At 37.6% G+C, this 27,916-nt stretch overlaps 1 protein-coding gene across 1 annotated transcript in view; it reads left to right on the plus strand.

Annotated features, from left to right (window-relative positions):
* Positions 1-500: 500 nt before the first annotated feature.
* The window catches only part of LOC149811850 (Signal recognition particle, SRP9/SRP14 subunit), a 33,494-nt gene continuing 6,078 nt past the window's right edge, over positions 501-27,916 (plus strand). The window contains exons 1-3 of the mRNA XM_089992780.1: positions 501-664; positions 914-1,007; positions 4,732-4,832. Of these exons, the coding sequence (XP_089848906.1) occupies positions 662-664; positions 914-1,007; positions 4,732-4,832 (198 nt within the window). The 5' untranslated portion in view covers positions 501-661. The remainder of the gene's footprint in view (positions 665-913; positions 1,008-4,731; positions 4,833-27,916) is intronic.

Genomic DNA, 27,916 nt, shown 5'->3' on the forward strand with positions numbered 1-27,916 from the left:
CATGTGATTTCAAGTCAAGATTTTAGGGGCGCAAACGTCAGGCTGAATCCTGTCAGATCGGAATCCCAAAATCAAACAATAGATCTGAATCCTAATTTGAATAAGATATGGGGAGGTTAGATTGAATCCAAATATGAGTACATGTGGCTGGATCCAGAAAAAAAAGAACAAAACATGCTATTTACATGTAAAATAAAAATGCATTCGGGTTGGATTTTGATTCGAATGAACTTCAGACTTTAAATGAAATCCAACCCGAATCCAAAAATGATCCGATTAAACGGATCCAAATCCGATCCAAATACATATCCGGAATTTACTTCAAGGATCCATATCAAAAAATGTGTCAGACTCGGATCGAATATCTGACAATATCCGATCTATTTGCAGCCCTAGTCAAGACGCAGGTAAACATGACCTAAAAATCTCCCTTGTTAGAGATTTCGCAAAAACGATATTTGTGATATGGGTTCTCACCCGCTTTGGCCCGGTCCGAGTCCGGGTAGTCGACACCCTCGGTGGACTCGTTGTGAGAGAGAGAGAGAGAGAGAGCAGCGGCACCAGCACCATCCCCAGCGCTAAATCCTCGATTGCTTTGATCAGTCGATTTCTCTCGAGCGACGATCTCCTTCATGCTTGTTCAACTCGTGCACTCGTAGCCATGGTAACGTCAACTTCCTTCTCCTCTTTGATCGGTTTTTTCTTGTTTATGATTTCAACAGAAAGGAAGGAAATTTCCATCTTGGGGAGGACGAAATCTGCTTGCTTGGTTCTCTTTTTTATCACCCATTACCGTTTAAGCAGAATTTGCTTCCTTCTTTCTCTTCTGATGCGTACTTCCTGTTTGTTTCTCGATGGACAAACCTTTTGTTGGTGGTTTCCTTTTCTCAATGCTTCTGCTGCGGAATCTCAGGTTCTCCTTCAGCCCGATCCCTTCCTCAACGAGCTCACCAGCATGTACGAGCGTAATAGAGACAACGGTTCCGTGTGGGTTACTCTCAAACGATGTACGAATCTCTCTCTCTCTCTCTCTCTCTCTCTCTCTTTGTGACTATGGTGTTTGATTTTCTTTTGTGAATTTGGTTTTCTCTTACCAAAATTTTAGCATTACATGTATAGATTCGTATGCCTTATGATGGTCGATTCAATGAGATTTCGGCGTTTTTAACAGTTATGTTGGCAATAATAAGATTAGGGAATTGAGTTTTGCTTTTTCTTATGAAATCTTGTTTTTGTTGTTATGGTATTCTATTGACTCCTTTCCCTTTCCTTTTTTCCTTTTTTATGAGTGAATTCTGGTTTTCATCTTGTTGGTGGTCTTTCCTTCTTTGTGAACTTGGGTTCCGAGGCTATGATTTCCTCCCTTCTGGTAATCACAGATCCTGGATTCTGCCTATATCTTTGAGAACTAGCAGATTGGTACAGGCCTTTTGTTTTACGTTTCACATATTTGTTCTCTTTTTTCTCCTCCAAGTCATGATTGCAAGCGGAATTTTTAGTTCCTGTATGTAGATTCTTATAATGTGGAAGAATCGGTGTAGCAAGTCGTGCTTTTTCTTCTTCTCGTTGTTGATGTGTTTGTTTTCTTCCCGCCTTGAGAAGAGATAAATACACTATGAACTCCAGAGAGCTATAAAGAGAAACTGATAAATGTGATAGAAGATTAACAATATTGAATTCTCACAATCAGCTGCACCCCATGCAAGCCAATAGAAACTGCTTGGGGCATTCTAAACTATTCAGACTTTGTGGTGCTCTTAGTGTGATTTTTATAAAGAATGAACTCTTGCTGGATTTTAGGTAATTTTCAATTAATCCTTAATCTCTCTAAATGATGTGGTTGTTGTAGTTTTGTTTTCTGCAATGAATTATGGAAGATGCATGATGCTTTTCAATGTTTTCATGCATACCCTAAATCTCCAATAGTTCTTAAGGTTTAGGTTTATGTTCATATGTATACATGCATATAAGCATTATGGCATTCTAAATGTCATCCATCACTACCTTTTTTTTTTCTTGGTTTCCTTGTGGTGTTGATCTTTGAAGCATTTTGCTGATGCTAAAATGTTGTTTTGAGATCCAAATTTTCTCAAAACAATTTTTTGGGTGCTTGGATAGTTAAGTTCCTAAAATGGCTTAAAAAAAGGGCAATGTGATTTTATCAATTTGTTTGCAAATAGTTGCAAATCAGTGTCCCTCTAACTTTTTTTATTTTGTCACCATCTCTCTTCTCACCATGGCACTCTCCCTACAACTCTCACTACTTTCCTGCCTCCCTCAACCCAACACTCCACCACCAAGCCCATCACCATCAAGAGCATTCACCCATGCGATGTTACCACTGTCAACAACCCCCAATTGTTGTCGGACTGGGAAAAAGAATGAGATGAGGAAATCTGGAAAATTTGGAGGTAGTTTTTCCTTTAAAAAGGGATTTTCCTTCCTACATTTCCCTTTAAGGAGGCCATCTCCAGCAGGCACAAGGTGGAAGTTCACTCCATGCATTGAGCTGCTAAATAGCCAGCTGGTATTACTAAGCCCAGCAGCCCTGGTGTTGGTTGAATTGGATTGTGGAAGAGCCGCCTAGGATACCTGCCAGCCTTTGTGCTTACCTTGTAGGTTTACAGTAGGGATGTCAATGGTTAGGGTTTGGGTTGGATATCCGACCATCCCAAATCCGTTTAGCGAGGTTTGGTACAAAAATGCACATCCAAATATATAATCGGGTTGGGTTTGGTACCACGTAACCTGATTCAGTTTTGCTTATCGATCTGATTGGATGTTTATGGGTAATAGCATGCTTTGGAAATTTCATGCAGCCCATTTAAAAAAGTTTGCTTAAAATGTGTCACACCCACTTTGACCTGCCATAAATGCAGCAAAAAGGCATTAAAAGTTGTTTTTGGCCATGCGTAAAGGTAGAAAGAGTCAGTGTAGCTGTCCTCGGCGATGAATCACACATCACCAAGGAACCACAATCCTCACTCAACACGATTAATTAATACCAATTTTTGAAAAATCGGTACTCGCCAAAGTCACAATGAAAAGAAAATGAGAAATCGCGTAGATCATATATTTTCCTTTTCATCAATTTTATTTTTTTCTTCACATGGATTTTTCATTATGGGTTTATTAAAGGTAGTTTAATGTATCTAGACATTAACTTTGTTTTTAGCAAAAAACTTTGCATTATATATACATTTTTATATAAAACATCATAATTATTTAGTTGATTAATCATGATTTACTGCATAATTGATTAATCATGATTAATCAAAGAATTGATCTATTAAAACAGATTTTTTAGCTATTAATCATGATTTTTATTTTACTGATTAATCACGATTTACCAAGTAATCCAAATGCAGAGGTTGACCAATTTTTTTGCCGATTAATCATGATTTGAAGATGAGGACAGTTCCCAAGGAATTGCCGAGGACGAATTTGGTTACTATGGTAAGAGTGTACTGCAACCTGTCACACTTTTATAAGCTACAATTAATGTCAGCAAAATTCCCTCTTAAATCACTTTTAACCACAAACCCTCTCTACTTTTAGTGTAATAAATGAGCAGACCATTGCATTTTCAAACCCTAACACCAATAAATCTAATGAGATGTGATTTTTTAAATAGAATTTCAGTTAGGATTCTGATTTTATTATAATAATCAAATTCAGATTCGATTGGAGTGATTTTCCATCTGACTCCGAATCCAATTAAGTAAAACCTGATTAGTCGGATTCAGTAATGCTCAGTTCCGACCCGAGTCCGACCCCTTTACATCCCTAGTTTACACTGTTGCCATTGCTTTAGTTTGTATATCAAATTTGAGAACCAAAGGGTCAATGGTGCATGTATGGAAGAGGCCAACTGCTGCAGTGCCTAAATCTGCTCCTCTAACTGCTGCATTGTTATCCCTTGAGCAGAGGTCTGTATAAGATTTTAATTAAATACTATAGAATTAATTGCAGAAAGCAAATGTATCATCAAAATAAACTTTTAAACTGGACATTGTTTTAGAATATAAAATTTTAAATAAATCAATGTTGAAAGAGAATTTTATCAAAACTGTTTTTTCAAAAATGGCATCGAAACTGGGTCTTTATTTGAATTCTTTTGGGTTTCAAGGTGCTGTTATAGATCATGAACTTTGCAATGCTGGAACTTTTAATGCCTTTCTTTTTACTGCAAATTTTGTGGTCTATTTCTGTGTGAGGCTTTCAGCATTCTACCTGTACTCAAATGGGATATTAGGGCTTTTGGATTTCGTTCTACTCTATTGGATTTTAGTTTTTTTTTTCAGCTTATTGAAATCTAGTCGCTTTCTTAATCGTGGCTGTTATACATGGTTTTCTCCATGTTTCCAGATTCTTACTCTTGAAATATCTGTTTTAACTCCTTTCCATTAATAGCTATTTATTTTTATTTCTTTTGAGAGAATAATAATTTCTTTTTGGTAGTGCTTATTTGCATTCTATGATATAGGCATGTTAATTTTTACTTTTTCATCTCATTAATCTGTTGGGGCTTTTTGTCATGCTATATGTAAATCCATTAAAACTGGGAACTTAACAGAAAGAGATTTTTCTTTTTAGTTTTGATCTTTTGCTGTTCTATTTATAATTCATTCTATGTTTTCCAGCATCTTTGTAGATTCCCCATCTAAAAATTTGTCTTGATTCTGTGCTGACATATGGGTTTTCCCGTTGTAAATTATGGTGGCTATGAAGCATCCCTAAGGCCTAAGGCAAAGAGGAAGCTGGATATTGATGCTTCAGAATATAAATGCCTTATACGGGCAACTGATGGTAAAAAGACAATCTCTACAGTGGTATGTTTTGGTCAGCCTAAATGCTTTTACAGTTTTTTTTTCTTTAGGTTATTAAAATTGTTTCTACTGTTAATTGCCTTATCATCTCTTGTAACTTATTGATTGACCAGCAAAGGAATTAAATTTGTTTTAAAATTCTCATGGTAAACTTGAATGTATTTTCAGAAAATCTTCTATATCAGGGTACTGAAGAAATTCTTACTCATTCTCATATGTTGCCTGATGATAGGCATACCTGAACTAGATAATACAACTTGTTACGTGCTACTTTGTTGGGTATGCACTTGGGGTAGCATTATTTGCCATGGATGACTGATATTTGTCTAACCTTATAGAGGTACATACCAAGGTTGCCAGATTGGGAATCAGAATTGGGAAATGACTTAGGAAGCAGAAGGAGAAGCTAAACATTTTAAAATTTGTAAAAAGTGAGAAATGGAGAATCTATTTCGAAGTGAAACAGGGATCGAAGAACAAGAGAAACAAGAATCCAATGGAAAGTGAAACGGGAGTCAAACAACAAAAAAGGAAATTGAATGACAAACAAAATAAAAATTGAACCAGAAAAAGAAAGGAACTGGGAATAAAAATGAAATCAAATTAGAAAGCATGCTTCTTTAACCAATTAAAATATGTGATCTATGTTATTCTTATGATATGAAATTTAAAAAATTGTGATTTTAAAAGTAAAAACTAAATAATACATACAACTATTTTACCATATAACTTTAGCATGTGACTTTTGAATGATTTTTTTGTCTCTTGATGAATGCATTGGCAATCCTAAAATATTTTGTTATCATACTAAGTAGACCACTAGCATTCATGAAGTTGCTAGAGTTTTATGTTAAAGAATGAACTCATGAATCACTGGATGCCCAATGTAAAACCATATATTAATTTTTCTCTCTAATACGTTTAACTTTTAAATCAGGATTAGTGTTTTACCTTTTTTCTGAACATATTATAATACTTGTTTTAATTTTTAAAAACTAAACATGAAAAGGTCTGTTCTTAAATATCATGATGTTTTGGTGTAAGAATTAAAGTTTTTTAAAAATTTAGATATCATAGTTGGCCAATTTGGGGAAAGTGCATGGGAAGCATGTGAGAAATGTGTGAGGTAGTGCAGAAGAAGCATATTAGAAGCACATGAAAAGATTGAGAGGAAGCACAGGAGAAATGCATGTGAAGCATTGGAGAAGTGTAGGTAAAGTGAGATTTTTACCACGTTTCAAAAGTGAGGCATCTCACAATATCAAAATGAGCTTCTAGAGAAGCACACTTCTCACCTATATAAGGCGCTTTTGATGACTCTGGTACATATAGCACATATAATAATATTTGTAACCATAATTTGTAAACATGTCTTAGATGACCTCTTTGATTTTTGACTCATGTTTTAACTAGTTGACTCAGTAACTTGAATGTGGAATGATAACTTTTGCCTAATTAACTAGTGATTGTGATGCCATTTTGCTGATGATGGGATAATCACATGTAAGCTCAGTAGTCCCTGAATGACATAAGAATCATAATCTTTAATCAGCTTCCTTCTTTTGTCTAAAGCAATCTACACAGTTTTCAAGTCCAAGTCCAGACATTTAGCAAGACTGGATTGTGCCAGACAATGTTGTGAGCGACACACACACACATTTGTCTGCTTTACTAGGCCTATCTCACCACATATTAGATGAGTAATCTGTCTTGGTTGACACATTTGTGTTCAACTCCAGATGGGTATGGCAAGTCACAGGTCAATCTCATAGGTTTACTAGACATGGTTGTGTTTGCATTTGGTTAGAAGCCAAGACCAACACAAAGCAACATAAATGATATTCATTTTTTTCATTTAGTTAGAAGCCAATATCAGGCAAAGCCTTTTGTAACTTGCGAGTTAGTACTGTTCAAAGCAGTAATATTTGATATGTGAATACTAAATTCAATTGATGATGCTTGTTATCAAATGGACTCATCACTTCTGCACTAAATTGGTTTATCTCGTACTCTCATGAAACTCTGAATGAGAACTTTAGTGAGGGGTTGATATAATATCATGTTGTAGGAAATCTTCTTAAGTTCATGAAACTTAATGTGAGGGACACTGCACTAGGTGATCACAGGCATTACATGACTTTATCATGATTTGAAACAGCAAGCATATAGGGGCGAGATGATTTATCATGTGTTTGAATTTGTTGTGACCAGTGTTGTGAAAAGCGTTGAGGCGTAGCGAGGCGCTCCACCAAAATCTGAGGCGAGGCGTAAAGCGTAAGCCTCAAAGTTTTTTTTTTTAAACTTAAAAAAACTATAAAAAATATCTAAAATTATAAATAAATAAAAAAATCTTTATTGATGAAGCAACAACCAACAAGAAATAAAAAATCTCAAATAAATACTGAAAAAAATATGAGATTAACATGTAAAAGTAACATTAATGCAACAACTTAATCTATGTAAAACAACAACGACAACAACTACGCCTTCATCCCAAAACAATTGGGGTCGGCGATATGAACCAACAAAGAAAATCATTCTGGGTCTTCCACATGAATCCTTCTCCTCCATTCATTTCTATCCAATGCTATGTCCTCGGTGAGGTTCAAAGCATTCATATCCTTTCCTATCACCTCCATCCATGTCCTCCTAGGCCTACCCCGACCTCTTTTAACTAATATATTTTCCCATTTCTCCATCCTTCTAACTGGAGCATCATTAGGCCTTCGTTGAATATGTCCAAACCACCGTAAACGATTCTCTCTCATCTTATTTTCAATGGGTGCAACGCCTACCTTCTTACGTATCTCCTCGTTCCGAATCTTATCCTTTATTGTATTTCCACACATCCATCTCAGCATACGCATCTCAACTACACTCATTTTTTGAATATGATGTCTCTTGGCAGCCCAACATTCCGTACCATATAGTAAAGCGGGCCTAATAGTCGTCCTATAAAACTTTCCCTTCAACCGCAATGACATTCTACGATCGCACAACACTCCAGTTGCACTCTTCCATTTCATCCACCCAACCTTTATCCTATGATTTACATCTTCATCAATTTCTCCATACTTTTGAATGATAGATCCCAAATATTTGAAAGAATCATCCACCGGTATTTCTTGCTCACCAAGCTTCACTACATTCCCATCTCTATTTCGTTGCTTACTAAATCGACATTCCATGTATTCTGTCTTACTCTTACTCAACTTAAAACCTCTTGCTTCCAATGTCTGTCTCCATAATTCTAACTTAGCATTAACCCCAGCTCTAGACTCATCAATCAAAACAATATCATCAACAAACAACATACACCACGGCACGTTTTCTTGAATTGATCTCGTAAGCTCATCCATCACTACAGCAAATAGGAAAGGGCTTAAAGCAGATCCTTGATGTAACCCAACCGTTATAGGAAAATTGGTTGTCACCCCTCCACAAGTGCGGACATTGGTTACTACTCCTTCATACATATCTTTAATTATACTAATGTACTTAGAGAAACACCTTTCTTCATCATTGTCCACCAGAGAACGTCCCTAGGTACTCTATCGTAAGCCTTCTCCAAATCAATAAAAACCATATGCAAATCTTTGTTCCTCTCTCTATTTCTCTCAATAAGTTGTCTAAGAAGATGTATAGCTTCCATAGTAGATCTTCCAGGCATAAAACCAAATTGATTCTCCGATATCATGACAACCTTCCTCAACCTAGACTCAATCACCCTCTCCCAAAGTTTCATAGTATGACTCATGAGTTTTATACCACGATAGTTTGTGCAATCTTGTATATCACCCTTATTCTTATATAGAGGCACCAAAGTACTCTTCCTCCACTCATTAGGCATCTTATTTGTCCGCCAAATCTTGTTAAAAAGATTTGTCAACCATTCTAAACCTTTCTCTCCCAAGCATTTCCAAGCCTCGATAAGTATACCATCTGGGCCAACTGCCCTTCTTGATTTCATTTTCTTCAAAGCCTCTGCAATTTCTTTCTTTTGAATCTTGCGCATGAAGTCACGATTCATCTCATGAAAAGGAATGGAAAAGTCTCCAAGATCCTGAGCATGACTTTCATTAAATAGCTTATCAAAATAATCTTTCCATCTCTCCTTAATCTCCTCATCTTTGACTAAAACCCTTTGCGTTTCATCTTTGATACATCTAACCATACCCAGATCCCTCGATTTTCTATCTCTCATTTTCGCAATCCTATAAATATCCTTCTCACCCTCTTTGGTATCCAACTTGTCATAAACCTCCTTATATACTTTATCCCTCGCGTTCCGAACTACTTTTTTAGCTTCCTTCTTTGCTATCATATACTTCTCCAAATTCTCATTATCACGACTTTTACTTAGATTTCTATAACACTCTCTTTTAACCTTAATAGCTAATTTGACATCCTCGTTCCACCACGATGTATCCTTACCTAGCGGTGCACCGCCTTTAGACTCACCCAATACCTCCTTAGCCACCTTTCTCATGTCACCCGCTATCTTATTCCACATAGATTCTGAATCCTCCTCGAGACACCAATCAACTTAATCTATGTAAGTATCTAAAAAATAAAACATGGGCATTCATTAAATTAAAAATCGTTTTACTTTCTACCGCTGCATGCTTTCTTGAATTAAAAAAAAATAGAAATAAAAAAAAAAAGATAAACATCGTACATCTGCGCATGAACTGCAGCATAGAATATCAGTAAGCATCCTTGTGGACAAAAAACAAACGAATTATTCTTTTCTAAAAAGAATCAAAACTGCCCTGGAACTTAACACATAGATCACTTTCTATCAATGTGCTTAACACAGAAATTCAAAACTGTCATTAGGCTTAATACATCTATATCCTGTCATGGAACTTAACATAAATAAATTTCTGTCAATATCCTTAATACAAAAATTCATCAAAACCGAAAACATGCAATCAATCAAATTATTCTAAGTTAAAAAATGAAATCCTATGTAATCAACATAGAACACTTTGTTTGCTGGGACCCAAGAATGCCAAAAATAAGAATGCACGAGAACTGTTTGTTAAAGTGTGCTACTCTTGGTTCTTTCTTATACCGGGTCTTTCTGACCTAGTTTAAACAAATTAAAATATTATGACTTGTATTTTGAGCTGCTGTTACTTCAGAAATAAGTCTGACACATTAGAGGAAGTTGAGAGAGCAATGATGGCGACATATTGTGAGAGAGAAGATGTAAAAAATGGGCAGGCAATTCTGGATATTGGGTGTGGCTGGGGATCTCTTTCTATATACATTGCTCAGAAATACAATAATACCCATGTCACTAGAATTTGTAATTCTGAATTGATGCAGGCCTTCATTTGGTATGGTGTTACTGAAACCTGGAAAGGCAGATAGTTGAATGAGCACTGGTCACCTCCCCAATAGACAGAGGTTGACTAGGCATCACCAGGTTAGATGTCTTGAACAGAGCCTTGCTAGCAGACTGGGTGTGGGTGTGATGCACTGAAGACAAGATCTGGCATTGGGTGGTTTCCAAACATGCTTTATTAAGTGCTGAGACTTCCCCTAGAGCTCGCATGTTTTCATGGTTGGTCTCTCTTGACAACCCAGTTTAACCTTAAAAAGAGAGACATTCATGTGGCCAGCAAATGCATTATGTGTGAACACGAGGAAGAAGACTATGCAGACATCCTACCTTAACCGACGTTTGGGGCTATTGTTGTTGCGAGAAGGAGGTCGCCGACGATGGTGGTCCTGCTGTCGTGCACGAAAACGAGAGGGAGATGGGAGGCAGAGGGAGATAGGAGGTGAGAAAAAAATAAAAACACATAAAAGGGGTCGGTAGGGCTTTGTTTAAGCCCTACCAAATAAATTGAGGCGTGTGCGCCTCAGTCCGAGGCTCGCCTCGCCTCAAGGAGTGTGCCTCAAGGCCTATGAGGCGCACGCCTCAAGGGTATTGCGCCTTATGCCTGCGCCAAGGCACAAAGCCCCTTGCCTTGAGGCGAGGCGCGCTTTTTGCGCCTTGAGGCGCATTTTTAATTACACTGGTCGAGACATTTGGAAGTAGATGTCTTATTTTTCACACTTTTGGAGCTTAGAACAAAAATAAACAATCATATAAAGGCACTGGTACACAATAAATCTAGAAAATTGTAGAAGTTTTAATGTTTTTAGATTGCCATAATTTCCCAAAGAGAAAACACAAGATATTTTATGCCTCTTTTGCATGGGGTATTTCAGTAAAATTATAAAATTCCCTTATTGATATCTTTCTTTATGCATAAGAGGCATAAGTTATGATGGTAAAAGGAGGTATCTTATTGTGATGAAACAACCTTCAAAAAAGGTGCAAAAGATCACAATGGGCACTAAGGCCAAATACAAGCCACTAAGGGCACACCCAAATGCACTAAGGCACAATCTCACAATCAAGAGAGAGAGCACACATAAAAATATAATTTTATTAATAAAATGCTATTAAACAAGCATGGCATACAAAGGGGCATAAAGCCCTTATATATACACAAATGAGAAGAGGGCTAGTCGTTAGGAATGCCTAACGTCTAGTATGACAGCTAGTTAGAAAAATAGAAAAAGAAAGAATAATAAAAGAAATATTACATTAAGAAGAGAAAAAGGAAAATATATGTGATATATGTATATATATAATATACTATGTCACAGGGATTCGGCTAGGAGGGTGCCGCACCCGCGTCGACGCGACTCGACGCGGGTGCGGGTGCGGCACCGGGTGCGGTCAACCCGATCCTGGGTGCGTTGACCGCACCCAGGATCATTAAGGTCCATTTTTTTTTTTAAATTTGCCCAAATGGGCTACGAAATTTTTTTTTTTTTTAAATTATGCTTACAGTCTGTCAGCTGCTGACAACAGCTGTCTGTCAGCTGCTGACAGCAGCTGACATCTGCAAAATTTGAAAAAAAAAACCGCCTATTCCCCGACCCCCTTTATATATATATATATATTACATTTTTGCCCCTGCCGCACCCCCGCACCCGGGTTTTTTGGAAGTGCCGAATCCCCGCACCCGCGCCCGCACCCGCACCCGCACCCGCACCCATGTGACATAGATAATATAGTATATACACATATACTTATATATATCTATATATCTATATATATAATATAGTATATACACATATACTTATATATATATATATACATACTTTAACACTCTCCTTCAAACTTACAATGTAGTAACTGACAATTTGTCAATGAGAAAAAGAAAATGAGGTGATGACAACGCTTTAGTGAAAAAGTTCGAAAGTTGATATTTTGATGAAACATAGAGTAACTATATAGTTCCGTTTAAATACTCCTAGTTGACATAGTGACCGTCCATCTTGATATACTTTGTACGCTCATGGAAGGTGTGGTTGTTAGCAATAAATAACACTTTTATTATCTAACACATCTTCGAGGGTTCTGAGATATTGACTCCCATGTCCTTCAAAAGACTTCTCAACTATACATTTTCAATAGTCATTGTGGTCATGGTACAATATTCAACTTCGGTTGATGATAACGACATTTTTTGTTGCTTATTGCATCTCCAAGAAATAAATGTCACTTAAAAACACGTAATAACCAATAGTTGAGATTATACCATTAGGATTTTCTCCCTCATCATAATCAGTATATGTAGTTAAATCTAAGAAAGTCGAAGATGATAAGAAAAGACTTTTTAATAGTGCTCTTTATGTATATGACAATTCTTGATACAATACTCATAAGCATAGTTGTAGGAATATGTTGAAGCTGGCTTGCCGTGTGCTCCATATGAGCTATATCTGGTAGAGTAATTGATAAATATGTGATTGAGTCAATCAACTGATAATAGGGTGTTGGATTTTCTAATGGAGTTTTGTCTTTGGTTCTCATTTTAGCATTGATAATTTCAGGAATGTCAATCCTTTTGTCGTCCACAATTCTTAATTGAGCAACAATAACGGCTACCAATTTCATTTGATAGAAAACATATCCTCTTGGAGAGTAAGCTACCTCAATACCTAGGAAACATATGAAAAAACCAAGTTTAGACATATCAAAACTTTCTTTAAGTATGTTTTAATATATACCACTCCCTTTTTGTCAATGCTAATATTAATCATATCATCCACGTATAAATGCAAAATAACTATATCCATACTTGTAGACTTGACAAAAAGAACAATGTTAATATAACAAGATATGAAACCAAGATCAATCTTAACCTTACTAAATCTATCATACTAAGCCTTTGGAGCCTGTTTAAGACCATATAAAGCCTTACAAAGGCGAAACACTTTTTTTTCTCAATCTCAAGAGTAAGAAGGGGATCCATATACACTTCTTCACTAAGATCTCCATTAAAGAAAGTATTCTTAACATCTAGTTGGTAAACAGGCCATTTTTTATTGGAAACTACAACTATACGAGTCCTAACACTAGTCATTCTAGCTACCGCGGGAAAAGTTTTTTCATAGTCAATCTCGTACTTCTGAGAACTTTTTTTGGCAATCAACTTAGCTTTGTACCTCTCTAGGGTGTCATCACTCTTAGTTTTGACTTTAAAGATCCATCTATAACCTTTAGTCTTTTTGCTTAGTGGTAAAATCATAACTTCTCAAGTTTTGGCTTTGTGAAGATCATCTAGTTCAACTTTCATGGCTTCTACCCATTAAGGGTGGCCTTTGGCATCTTTATAGCTAGATGGTTCATGAAGGGAGTAAATAGCAATGAGACATGCTTTTATAGTTGGGGTAGAAAAAGATTCATAAGATACAAACCTACTGAGTGGTCTAGAAATACGTTCAGTTCTTCTAAGATTAGGTGCTTCTATAGTTTGATTTTGTAAGTATTTGTCTAGTGTACATGAATGATTTTATAATATTTAAGTTCATGAGAAGATTCATTATTGATATCATGATCATCAAAAGAATCATCTCTAGAGGAGGTATTAGGAATTTTACCATTTTCAATATGTTCAACATCATCAATACTTTCATCAAAAATATCCAATCTAGATGTCACATTATTATTTTTAGGCAGTAGATCAATTAGAAAAGAATATTTGGTATCTTCCTTAGACTTAATTTTATCAAGACCATGTTCTTTTCAAGAAAAGTCACATTTCTAGACACAAAGTTTATATCATTTTTAAAAATCTTAACTTTTATATCCTTTTTAATTCTCAACATAGCCAAGAAAAGTACATTCAATTGCTTTTGGTAAAAGTTTGTTATTTCCTTAGAAAAGGACAAAGCATTTGCAACCAAAAACTCTTCATCTTTTAAAATCAAAATTTATGTTAAAAAGTTTTTCTATGAGACATTTTGCAAAGATGATGAAGTCATTCTATTTATCAAATATATGGGGGTAAGCATGGCTTTAGTTCAAAAAAATTTAGAAACATTTTTTTAAGAAAATTCTAGTGGTTTCAATAATGTCTATGTTTTCTTTTGTTAAGGCCATTTTGTTGGGGTATTTTCTGTAATATCGTGTATTTTTTCATGATTTTTAAAATAAAAAAATATAATTTTTAAATTGTATATTTATTTAAATTGATAAAATCGGGAAAATATATTAATTTATAGGTTATGTCAACTGGGTCTGGGCGTGCCCCAGAGTCCACTAACAAGACCTAGTTGAGCTAATTATAATTTGAGAAAATTTTGGTTTTTAATCTTTAAATTCGAGTGAAATTGAGGTTAACAACAACAACAACAACAACTACGCCTTCATCCCAAAACAATTGGGGTCGGCGATATGAACCAACAAAGAAAATCATTCTGGGTCTTCCACATGAATCCTTCTCTTCCATTCATTTCTATCCAATGCCATGTCCTCGGTGAGGTTCAAAGCATTCATATCCTTTCCTATCACCTCCATCCATGTCTTCCTAGGCCTACCCTGACCTCTTTTAACTAATATATTTTCCCATTTCTCCATCCTTCTAACTGGAGCATCATTAGGCCTTCGTCGAATATGTCCAAACCACCGTAAACGATTCTCTCTCATCTTATTTTCAATGGGTGCAACGCCTACCTTCTTACGTATCTCCTCGTTCCGAATCTTATCCTTTATTGTATTTCCACACATCCATCTCAGCATACGCATCTCAACTACACTCATTTTTTGAATATGATGTCTCTTGGCAGCCCAACATTCCGTACCATATAGTAAAGCGGGCCTAATAGTCGTCCTATAAAACTTTCCCTTCAACCGCAATGGCATTCTACGATCGCACAACACTCCAGTTGCACTCTTCCATTTCATCCACCCAACCTTTATCCTATGATTTACATCTTCATCAATTTCTCCATACTTTTGAATGATAGATCCCAAATATTTGAAAGAATCATCCACCGGTATTTCTTGCTCACCAAGCTTCACTACATTCCCATCTCTATTTCGTTGCTTACTAAATCGACATTCCATGTATTCTGTCTTACTCTTACTCAACTTAAAACCTCTTGCTTCCAATGTCTGTCTCCATAATTCTAACTTAGCATTAACCCCAGCTCTAGACTCATCAATCAAAACAATATCATCAACAAACAACATACACCACGGCACATTTTCTTGAATTGATCTCGTAAGCTCATCCATCACTACAGCAAATAGGAAAGGGCTTAAAGCAGATCCTTGATGTAACCCAACCGTTATAGGAAAATTGGTTGTCACCCCTCCACAAGTGCGGACATTGGTTACTACTCCTTCATACATATCTTTAATTATACTAATGTACTTGAGAGAAACACCTTTCTTCATCATTGTCCACCAGAGAACGTCCCTAGGTACTCTATCATAAGCCTTCTCCAAATCAATAAAAACCATATGCAAATCTTTGTTCCTCTCTCTATTTCTCTCAATAAGTTGTCTAAGAAGATGTATAGCTTCCATAGTAGATCTTCCAGGCATAAAACCAAATTAATTCTCCGATATCATGACAACCTTCCTCAACCTAGACTCAATCACCCTCTCCCAAAGTTTCATAGTATGACTCATGAGTTTTATACCACGATAGTTTGTGCAATCTTGTATATCACCCTTATTCTTATATAGAGGCACCAAAGTACTCTTCCTCCACTCATTAGGCATCTTATTTGTCCGCCAAATCTTGTTAAAAAGATTTGTCAACCATTCTAAACCTTTCTCTCCCAAGCATTTCCAAGCCTCGATAAGTATACCATCTGGGCCAACTGCCCTTCTTGATTTCATTTTCTTCAAAGCCTCTGCAATTTCTTTCTTTTGAATCTTGCGCATGAAGTCACGATTCATCTCATGAAAAGGAATGGAAAAGTCTCCAAGATCCTGAGCATGACTTTCATTAAATAGCTTATCAAAATAATCTTTCCATCTCTCCTTAATCTCCTCATCTTTGACTAAAACCCTTTGCGTTTCATCTTTGATACATCTAACCATACCCAGATCCCTCGATTTTCTATCTCTCATTTTCGCAATCCTATAAATATCCTTCTCACCCTCTTTGGTATCCAACTTGTCATAAACCTCCTTATATACTTTATCCCTCGCGTTCCGAACTACTTTTTTAGCTTCCTTCTTTGCTATCATATACTTCTCCAAATTCTCATTATCACGACTTTTACTTAGATTTCTATAACACTCTCTTTTAACCTTAATAGCTAATTTGACATCCTCGTTCCACCACGATGTATCCTTACCTAGCGGTGCACCGCCTTTAGACTCACCCAATACCTCCTTAGCCACCTTTCTCATGTCACCCGCTATCTTATTCCACATAGATTCTGAATCCTCCTCGAGACACCAATCAACTTCCTTAACTACCCGCTCTATAAACATTCCTTGTTTAGCTCATTTCAGTGCCCACCACTTAATTCTAGGATCTATCCTATGTCTATCCCTTTTGCGGCATTGTCTAATTCTAAGATCTAAAATTAAGACTCTATGTTGTGTAGCTACACTTTCTCCCGGTATAACCTTACAATCGATGCAACAACCCCTATCTCTCTTTCTAAGTAGGAAAAAATCTATCTGACTCGTATTAACCCCACTTTTAAATGTTACTAGGTGAGACTCCCTCTTCCTAAACCAAGTGTTTGCTAAGATCATATCATAGGACAAACAAAAATCTAAAATCCTTTCTCCACTATCGTTTCTTTCTCCTATACCATAGCCTCCATGGATACTCTCAAATCCATCTCTACTAATGTCTACATGCCCATTAAGGTCACCGCCGATGAAAAGCCTTTCTCCATAAGATATCCCTTGTACTACTCCATCTAAATCTTCCCAAAATTGACGCTTAGTGGAATCATCTAAACCTACTTGAGGTGCATAAACACTAATAATATTAATAATATCCGTACCTAATACTAATTTAATAAGTAAAATCCTATCACCCTTCCTACGGACCTCAACTACATTATCTATAAACTCACGACTCATAACAATCCCTACTCCATTCCTATTCCTATTTATTCCTGTATATCAAATCTTATATCCCCAAGGTTCTATCACTTTTGCTTTCTCACCTACCCATTTGGTCTCTTGTAGACATAAAATATCAATATTTCTCCTACACATAACATCTACTAACTCTACCAACTTACCAGTTAAAGACCCTATGTTCCAAGTGGCTAACCTAATTTTATGGTCTTGGACTAACTTCTTTACCCCCACCCGTCCAACAAAGTGAGGGAACCCTTGCCTATTTGACACCACACCCGGGCATTGGTGTGACGCGTCGCTTCTGGGCGACAACCTAGCAACCCTTGCCCATTTATCACTGCCTCCGAGCCTATAGAGTACAACGCGTCGCTCAGTAGGGAACGCCCCAACGAAATTCTCATATTGGTTCATATTCATAGGGTATGACTAAGTTTTTATGCGGGCTGTCACAGGCCTACCACAACCCTCCTCCTTTATCCGGGCTTGGGACCGGCAGTGTATAATTAAACAGTTATACACAGGCGGAGTATAACTAAACAGTTATACACATGCGAAATTGAGGTTAAATTCAGGCAAAATTCAGAAGCGAAATTCAGGTATGACCACCGTTAGATCCGCCTTGGAATGTAGATCGCATTGGCGACCTTTTTTTCTGAAATCGGATTACGGTTGGCCCGAAAAATGCATTTTAAAAAAATAACCGGCCTCTATTTTTAACATTTTTTTGGATCAGATCGGATCAGACTGAATCCGTTACATTTAGTCCAGGATCCATATTGACTAGGATCTGGTATAGGTAGGATTTGGATCTTGGATCCAGATCTGAATCCAAAATCCATCCATGGCTATTTTAAAACTTTAAAATCAACTTTTAAATTAAAGATAGGATGAGGTAGAGTTCTACCTGGGGTAAAACTCTAGCCCATAAAGAGTCTTCCAAAGTGGGTGTCACCCTCTGGAATATTCTTTAGAATATTAATTAAAATGAATAATTAATAAAATAATTAAAACAATTTTTTATTAAAATATCTAGAAGGTAGGATAGAGTAGAGTTCTACATATAGTAATGTTAGAATCTCCTTTTGAGCCTGTGTTAAGAAAAGAGAAAGGAATAGAAGAAGAAGGGGCTGCAGCTGTCACGATTTCAATAATGAAATCGTGACCTAAAGACTGTATTAATATGTTTGAGTGTACATTGTGGGTTTGGGTTTGGTATAATATCCAGACCCGGAATGAAAAAGAAGTATACAAAGCTATACATAAATGGAATCGGGTCTGGTATAAGATCCAGACCCGAAACACACACACTTTTTCACCCCCTCTTAAGTTGATCCTGGTTCTGAACCATGAACTTGCCTTTAAGCATCCAAAAGTGATCTTTTGTCAAGCCCTTGGTAAAAATGTCTGCAACTTGTCTTTCGGTGTTAACAAATTCAGGCTCAATCTCTTTTTCTTCAACCTTTTGTCTCACAAAATGTTGCTCGATCTCAATATGCTTAGCGCGACTGTGGTGTACTAGATTGAATGACATATTGAGAGCACTTTGATTGTCACATAGCAAGGTAGGCAGAGAGATCGTTTCTCCCACCTCAGTTAGTAAATGCCTGGCCCATGTGACTTCAGCAGTAGCGGCAACCATGGATCTATACTCAGCTTCAATGCTTGATCTAGCAACAACCTTTTGTTTTCTACTACTCCAAGAGACTAAGTTTCTCCCAATAAAAACACAATATCCCGACGTAGACCTTTACTCATCAGGATTTCCTGTCCAGTCTGAATCACCATATACAGTAAGTTCACACACATTCTTACCAAACGACTGTGGAGAATATATCAAGCCATCTCCAATGGTCCCCTTCAGATATCTGAGTATTCTCTTAACTGCCTCCATATGTCCGGTACGTGGTTCATGCATAAATTGAGACACTTGATTGACTGAATAAACAATATCAGGTCGAGTAAATGTGAGATATTGCAACATTCCTATTAGACTGCGGTACCTGGTAGGATCCTCATACAGGTCTCCGTCATGAATACTTAGTTTTTGGTGGAGCACACTAGGAGTTGCTAAAGGTTTGCAGCCTTTCATACCTGCCTTCCTGAGAACATCTATCATATACTTGTGCTGAGTGAGGGTCAAGCCATGAGCCTGGCTATCGAATCTTACGCCAAGAAAATAGCGCAAGGCTCCGAGATCTTTCATTTTGAACCTCTGTCCTAATAGGTCTTTTACTTCTTTGATATTATCTTCAGAGCTGTGATAACTATATCATCAACATAAATTAACAATAGAGTGATCACATTCTGACTTCTAAAGATAAATAATGAATGATCCAGTAGGGAACGTGAGAATCCATGCTTCTGAATCTCAAGTGAGAAGCTGTCAAACCAAGAGCGAGATGCTTGTTTTATGCCATAGATAGCTCTTTTTAGCCTGCACACGTGTTTTACAGTTTTGCTCTTGATATCCAGGGGGTTGTTCCATGTAGACTTCCTCCTTCAAATCCCCATGCAAAAAGGCATTCTTAACATCAAGCTGACTCAACTTCCATCCATGTTCAACGGCCAGTGAAAGAATAATTCGAATTGTTCCCATTCTCACCACTGGACTGAATGTCTCATCATAGTCTTGTCCTGCTTCTTGAGTGAATCCTTTTGTAACCAGTCTCGCCTTGTATCGTTCAATGGTTTCATCTGGTTTATACTTTATTTTGTAGACCCATTTACATCCAACAACATTTTTGTCAGGTGGTCTGGGGACGATTTCTTAGGTTCCACATTTATGTAAAGCTTGCATTTCATCATTCATGGCTTCTACCCATTTGGTAGAAGTAGCTGCCTGATAGTACATGATAGGTTCATCCTCCTTATTCAGAGCAGTTAAGAAGAGTTGAAAGTCTAAGGAGAAATTGTTATAACTGACTCACCTATCAATAGGATGTCACATGCGATTGAATCTTCTGACCTCAAGAGTATGAGAGGAAGTAGGTGCAGCTGCTGAGATGTGATTTGAAAGATTTGGCGCTATCGTTCTCTGTCTAGTATAGCAAATGCTCTTGTATCTGCCTGGTACTGATGGTATTTCTTTCCCGTTCTGTAATCCCGATATGCCAATAGTCTCAGACATTTCTTCTTCCTGCTGCCCACAATCTGGAGAACAAACTTCATTGGAACTAGCAAAAAGTTCTGAATTCAGCCAAGGATGATAAACTTCGGTGGTGGTAGAGGGCATATCCATTGTGCCAGCTTTGTGATCAAAATTGTGTTCATTAAAGATGACGTTTCTTGAGATTCTGATACGTCTGTTGACGGGATCGTAACACCTATATCCTTTGTAGTCTTCGGTATATCCCACAAATCTACACTTTTGAGCCTTATCCTGAAACTTGTTTCTTAGTGACCGATCAATATGCACATAACAAACACATCCGAAAGCACGCAAATCATGATAACTAGGATGAGCTCCAAAAAGGCAGTAATAGGGAGACTTATTTTCTAGAACAACCATAGGCAGTCTATTTATCACATGTACGGCGGAATGAAAAGCTTATGTCCACAGATTAATGGAAAAATTATTATCATGGAGCATACTCATGGCACTTTCAACGATATGCCTGTGTTTTCGCTCAACAATTCCATTTTGTTGAGGGGTGTGTGGGCATGACACCCTTCTTCCTATCCCATTATTTTGAAGAAAAGAAATAAAGTCACTAGACGAGAACTCCCCATCTCCATCATATTGGAAGAATTGGATGGACTCAGAGAATTGATTTTTTACTAAGGAAAGAAAGTTTTGGAACAAAAGGAAAACTTCCGACTTATTTTTTATGCAATATATTCAGGTGTATCGAGACTAGCTATCAATAAAGATTAGTAGGTAGTATCTGCTCCTAGATCCAGAGGCAGCTGGGGCAGGTCCCCATACATCAGAACATATTACCTCAAAAGGCTTTGAAGTTCTCTTATTAATAGAATGGAAAGGCAATACATGACTTTTGCATAAAAGACAACTGAAACACTTCTGACTTTTCTCATCCACATTGAGACTTTCTTTTGGAATGAGATTATTAAAAACAAGTTTTTCAATAAAATGACTCCCACAATGTCCTAATCGACTATGCCATAAGGAAGGCTTATTACATTCAGAAATACTAAAAACATTTGCTGAAGAGAAGAAACATGATTCTAATGAAGGCTTCGAATCCAGATGAATAGGGCTGATGGGATGACATGGAGCTTCTTCAAAGACATACATATTGCCTCGTCTCTTTCCTTCAACGAATGTTTTCCTCGTGCGAAGGTCCTTGACCTGCACAGAGAAGGGAGTGAATTCGACTGAAGCATGATTATCATCAACAAGCTTAGAAACAGAGACAATATTTTTCTTGATATTTGGAGCATGAAGGACATCAATAAGTTCAAGAGTAGAATGTGACATGGGAATAACAGATTTTCCAACATGAGAAACAGGATGATAGGATCCATCTCCAGTGATAATTTTACTTTTGCCAAAATAAGGGATAGGTTTAGAAAGTTTATCTGCATCACTAGTCACGTGAGTTGCGACCCTTGAATCAACGAACCATGTGCCTTGATCATTCTGCTTTAATTTCAATTCTGACAGGGCAAATATTAACAGATCTCTAATCTCTTCATTGTCTCTGATATTAGTGGGCTTTCTTTTTTGTTCTGTCTGTAGAGTCTTTCCTTTATTTTCAGGGTTGTGCCAACAATTCACCTTGATATGCCCCCTTTTGTTGCAAAGGAAGCAAGTGGGGATTGACCTTTGTCCCTGAGTGTGAGTCAAGATATTTGGAGTGATAAGCAATTCACGTCCTCCGTGTCCATTTCGCCCTTGTCCCCCTCGCCCTCGTCTTCGACCATAAGTCACTCCTGTGGCAAAAACTTCTTAGGAATTTGCATGAGCATGTGTTTCTTCAGAAAATCCCTTCAAAGTCATTTCATACTGAATCAATTTAGCTCGCAACTCATCAAAAGTAGGAAGAGTAGGCAGACACAATAGTGAAGTGACGATCATATTATAGTCGGGTCCCAATCCACTGAAAGTTTGTTGCACCATATCATTGTCACTCACGACACATCCTATAACTGCAAGTTGGTCTATGATAGTCTTCATCTTGTTGAGATATTCCATGATGGTCATGAAATCTTTTTTCAACTGCTGAAATTCCCTCTTGAGAAAAACCATCCTCGCCTGTGAAACTTGTGAATACGTCTGAACCATCCTCTCCCAAAGTTGCAGGGTTGTACAATTGTCGGGGATTGCAACAAGAACCTCAAGGTAGAAGTGATGTATGCAACTACTGTTTGATTTTTCCTTTCCCAGTTGAGATATTCTGCATTTTTGACATACACAATTGAACTCGCCCGTGGTTCCATTCAGGTGACCTAAGAGACCTTGGCTTCTTATAAAAGGTATGATTTGTCTCTTCCAAATCAAGAAGTTTGAGGTGGTTAACTTTTCAGAAACAAGTTGATTGAGGAAACTTGAAGAAAGACTCGATTGAGAAGAATGAGAATCCATGGAGAAAAAGGAATTGAACAAGGATATATCAAAGATATTCGGGTGTTCACGGAGTGCCCAGTCTACTGTAAAAAAGGTTAGCTCGTCGCACCTCTTTTTTTTTTTTTTTTGAGCTGAGCAACCTTCGAGAAACTAGCGATTAGAGATTTTTAGATTCAAAAGGAGATCAGATCTGAATTTTTCCTTCTCTTTTTTTATAAAATTGAGATTGACGCAATAGGAAATTCTCACACGTTGAACAAAAGTTGAAACTAATTGTGTTTTCAGGTCTGGACAAAAACAGATGAAGATAACATTGACAGGAAACTGTTAATTGAGTACCAGTTGTGACAGCGAGAAGAAAATAGGTTGAGAGGAGACACTTGGTAGAAATGAAAGCAAATTAAAAAAAAAAAAATCTGCTGTCAAATATCAGATCTGAACAACAAAAGTTTGATTCCAGTCCAGGTGGCAGAAGGATGCGCAGGGAGAAATGCTCCAGATCTGGTGCAAAAGCAATCAGATCTGAATATGCTAGACGAATAAGAAAATGGGTTGACTTTAGGGTTTCACGCGAAACAATAGATTCACGTGAGACGAGATTTTTTTTTTGAGATTCACGATTCAAGTATTCACGCGAAACAATAGATTCTCGTGAGACGAGTTTTTTTTTTGAGATTCACGATTCACGTGATGACTTAGAGATTCACGTTAGGGATTCACGTGAGATGTGAATCCTTCAGGAAAGAAACGAAAAGAGAGATAAAGAGAGATGAGGAAGATCGAAAGTGAAGAAAACAAGAGAAATGGAGAGATCTCAAACCTTGGTCGCACCTTTTGGAAGCCCCCTTCAAGCCCTAAGTGGATCTTTGCTCTGATACCATGTTAGAATCTCCTTTTGAGCCTGTGTTGAGAAAAGACAAAGGAATAGAAGAAGAATGGGCTGCGGCTGTCACGATTTCAATAATGAAATCGTGACCTAAAGATTGTATTAATATGTTTGAGTGTACATTGTGGGTTCGAGTCTGGTATAATATCCAGATCCGGAATGAAAAAGAAGTATACAAAACTATACATAAATGGACTCGGGTCTGGTATAAGATCCAGACCCAAAACACACACTTTTTCAAGTAGAACTCTACCCACTTAGTGATAGATCTGGAGGGGACGTCACCCCCTTCTAGCCTAAAACATAAAATGTAAAAAGGGACTAGGATTTCCTGCTCTCTAGAATTCGTATTCTAGAGAGAGAGAGTGAAATAGAAAAAAAATTGTATAGTGTGAGAGAAAAAAAGTGAGAAAACAAGAAAACTCGTGTGAGGGTTAGAGAAGAAAAAAGAAAAAAAAAGAAGGAAAAGAAGAAGAAAAAAAATATTTTTTTTCATACATCGATCGATTTTTTCGAGTTTTTCACGCTATGAATCAAGGTACGGGTTTCTCTCTAATTTCTCACGGGAAGGAATACATATAAATCGATTTGGGCATAGGTTGAGGAGAAAAGGGAAATCTGATCTCAAATATATATATATTGGATTGTCGATTTCCCTTGTGTATCAAATTCTGAAAATATGCATGATTTTGATTTCATATATGTCAATTTCTTGATTTAAAACTGAATATGCATGTAATACAGGCTAACAAATTTCCCTGTTTATGCATACTATATATATATATATATATATTCAGTTTGCCGATTTTTCTTTGTTTTTGCATAATGAATATATATGTATATATATACAGACCGATTTTGTTGAGTTTACATGCTCACACAAGTCCCAATATATATATATATATATATATATATATATATATATATATATATATATATATATATATATCAGGTTGTCGGGCTTCGTGATTAATGATTATGTAATCAGATTGTCTATTCATATAAATATTTTCAGATCTGTTTATTTTCCTGTTCCTGCATCTAAATATACATATTTGTTTCAGATCTGTCTATTATTCATGCATCTAAACATATTTTGTCGATTTCGATTTACCGTGTGACATAACCATGTATCGGAAAATATGCGTATCGAGTCTGGTATACATGCATTTGAATGTATTTTATTTGATTCAGATCTGCCGAGTATATGCTCATGCAGATCTGGTTCAGATCTGCCAAGTACATGCTCGTTTTGTCTTGGACCGGATCTGCCGAGCACATGCTCATATTGGCTTGGTTCAAATCTGCCGAGTACCTGTTCATATTGTTGGGTTCAGATCTGCTGAGTTTCATGTGCCTGAAATACTGCTTTCATAAAAATTAAGTCTGCTGGATTACTTGTTGCACATATACACAGATCAGACTGTACAGGTCTGTTGTGCACACGCACAGGCATTCCTATACAGGTCTGCTATGCATAAATGTTTGTAAACCTGAACAGGTCTGCTGTGCACACGCACAGGCACACATGTACAGGTTTGCTGGCACATGTTAACAAGTATGTTGTGCACTGGCACAGGGCATACTTGAGTAGTGCAAGGGGCATACTTGAGTAGGCATGCTTTGCACATACGAATATGCATGCCGAGCACAAACATTAGGCATACCTGGTTGTGCAAGTTGTACATATATACTTGAAGTACCTCTGAGTGTGTTAAGTAAATACACATGTTATATTGGAATTGATTGTTGTGCACACAAACATCATGAACTATATATATTTTCTTTTCTATGCATACACGGATCAGCCAGCAGGGGTTGGTACACGTTTTATTGTAGTCTGGCCGACTCATGTACATGTTTGTGAACATGTACATGGATCAACCAATCGGCTGGTACATGTTTGATTGTAGTCTGGCCGACCCATGTACATGATTATGATCATGTACATTGATCATCCAGCATGCTGAAAATATGTATTTTTCAGCTTAGTCGATCCATGTACATAATTTTGATCATGTACATGGATCAGCCCCAACTGTGGCTTGTTAATCAGACCAACAAAAGTAAAATATCTGCATAGTTGATTTGAATACATGAAACCGGTCATGTACATAACCTCCAGCTGAACTGATTTGGGCGGCATTGATGGCTTTGATACCACCATTGTTGCGGCACTTTTACAATGCACATAACACTCCCAGGATCACAATGCCAGTCACTCCACACGATGCGCACAACCTTGCACACCGTGGAAAGGTAATGCACCTATCTGAACAGGAGATTAATGATGAATGAGAGCTCTAGAGGAGCTCTAGCACATGCTAGAGCTTGATTAGGCAATCCGGCGGTCAGATCTGCCAAATTCACCGATGAAGTGGATCTCCAAAGGTTGCAGATCACGATCAACGATGTAGGATGATGCTCAGCTGCAGATACAACAGATCTGGACCATGCACAACTGCTCCTCCACTTGGTACTATGATCGGACGGCTTGGAAGGGTTGGATGACAACCGAACGGTGGATCTTTAATCAGTTGAACGATCCTCACTCTCAATCGTTAGATCTAGCCATTAGGACCTAAACGAATGGTTTACATCGAGAGGATAAGGGAGATGAAAGGTTGAGAAAGGTGGAAGGGATCTCTAAGATCAACCTAGGCTAATCCTAGAGCCAAATCCTCACTAGGAGATCAATCTCTCAAACGGAGAGACAATGTTATTGAGAAGTTCTCAAAGATTACCAAAGATACAAGAAATGGAGCTTGAGGTCCTATTTATAGGCATTAGCCCTCTACAAGAGGAGTCGACTTCTCAAAGTCAACCTGGCTGAGCTGGCGCTGCTGTGGTCAGTCAACTTTGGCATCCCAAGTAGCGCCCAATCGGTGTGCCCCTACTGGCACCTGTGACGTGATAGGTGCTGAGTCACTTGCCACGCTAGACGTAGCTCCCTCAGCTGCTGTTGTGCTGGACGACAGTGAGTGCCTCTGATCCTCCTGAGCACACACGACACGCGCTGGCCTGTGTGTCATGCGACTGTGGTGTGCAGTCAGTTGTGGCTGTGCGTGTAGGTGCAGCTTTGGACCTAGCTAGCTCGCAACACTAGTGTTGTGCTCCTAGACTCGCGCCTCCCAGATTCACACGCTGCGCTAGGACTTTGATAAGCTCACGACTCTACTCATCACACAGCAGACTGGTGCACGCATGTGCGATTGCTGTGCAGCAGTGTTGTGAAAAGCGTTGAGGCATAGCGAGGCGCTCCACCAAAAACTGAGGCGAGGTGTAAAGCGTAAGCCTCAATTTTTTTTCGAAAACTTTTAAAAAATTATAAAAAAAAATCTAAAAATACAAATAAATAAAGAAATGCTGTATTGCTGAAGTAACAATCAATAAGAAATAGAAAATCTTAAATAAGTACTAAAAAATATAAGATTAAGACAAGGTTACCGGAAGCGCCCTTAGTAGTGGGGAAGCATGCTTCCCCAAAATGCGTTTCGGAACCGCGAAATGTCGCACTTCCGAAATGTGCTGGGAAGCGCACCCAAAAAATGGGAAGCGCACTTCCCCTAAATGGGAAGCTCGCTTCTCCCTTTTTTTGTATTTTTATTTTTTATTTTTTTTCTTTTTTTGCTTCCCCCTCACTTCCGGTTCGCTTCCTAGGTTGGTTCCGAGACAACTTGTGGTTCACTTCTAAGTTGTCCCATGCTTCCCACTTCCTAAAATTTTGAAAGTGCCTCGCTTTCTGCTTTTGCTTCCTGTATCGCTTCCCGCTCCCGCTTCCTTGACTGACAACTCTTGAGTAACATATAAAAGTAACTAAGAAACTGATTACATAACTAGAAAACTAATTATATAATTGAAAAATATAATGTCCTATAAAGCAACAACCATTAAGCAATAGAAAATCTCAAATAAGTACTAAAAAAATATGAGATTAACCTATAAAAGTTAAAACATATGAGATTAACATATAAAAAGTAAAGAAACTAATTAAAAACTTCTTCTTCTTCTTTTCACGCCTCAAGTTGGCGCATTGAGGCCTCGCCTCAAGGTGAGGCGTGCCTTTTGCGCTTCAAGGCGCGTTTTTAATAACACTGTTGTGCAGTGTAACAGTAGGGGGATACAGGCGCACACGCGGTGTGCAGGTGACTGTAGCGCACGCAACACCTCTGCAAGGTGTTGCACACGCAGGCACTAGTTGGCTTCAACGCACGTAAGCACAGGTATGCCTCAACGCACGCAGGTGAAGGTATGCT

Source organism: Nuphar pumila, chromosome 17 (genome assembly GCF_984573655.1).
Source record: "Nuphar pumila chromosome 17, dmNupPumi1.hap1.1, whole genome shotgun sequence".
Taxonomy (NCBI): domain Eukaryota; kingdom Viridiplantae; phylum Streptophyta; class Magnoliopsida; order Nymphaeales; family Nymphaeaceae; genus Nuphar; species Nuphar pumila.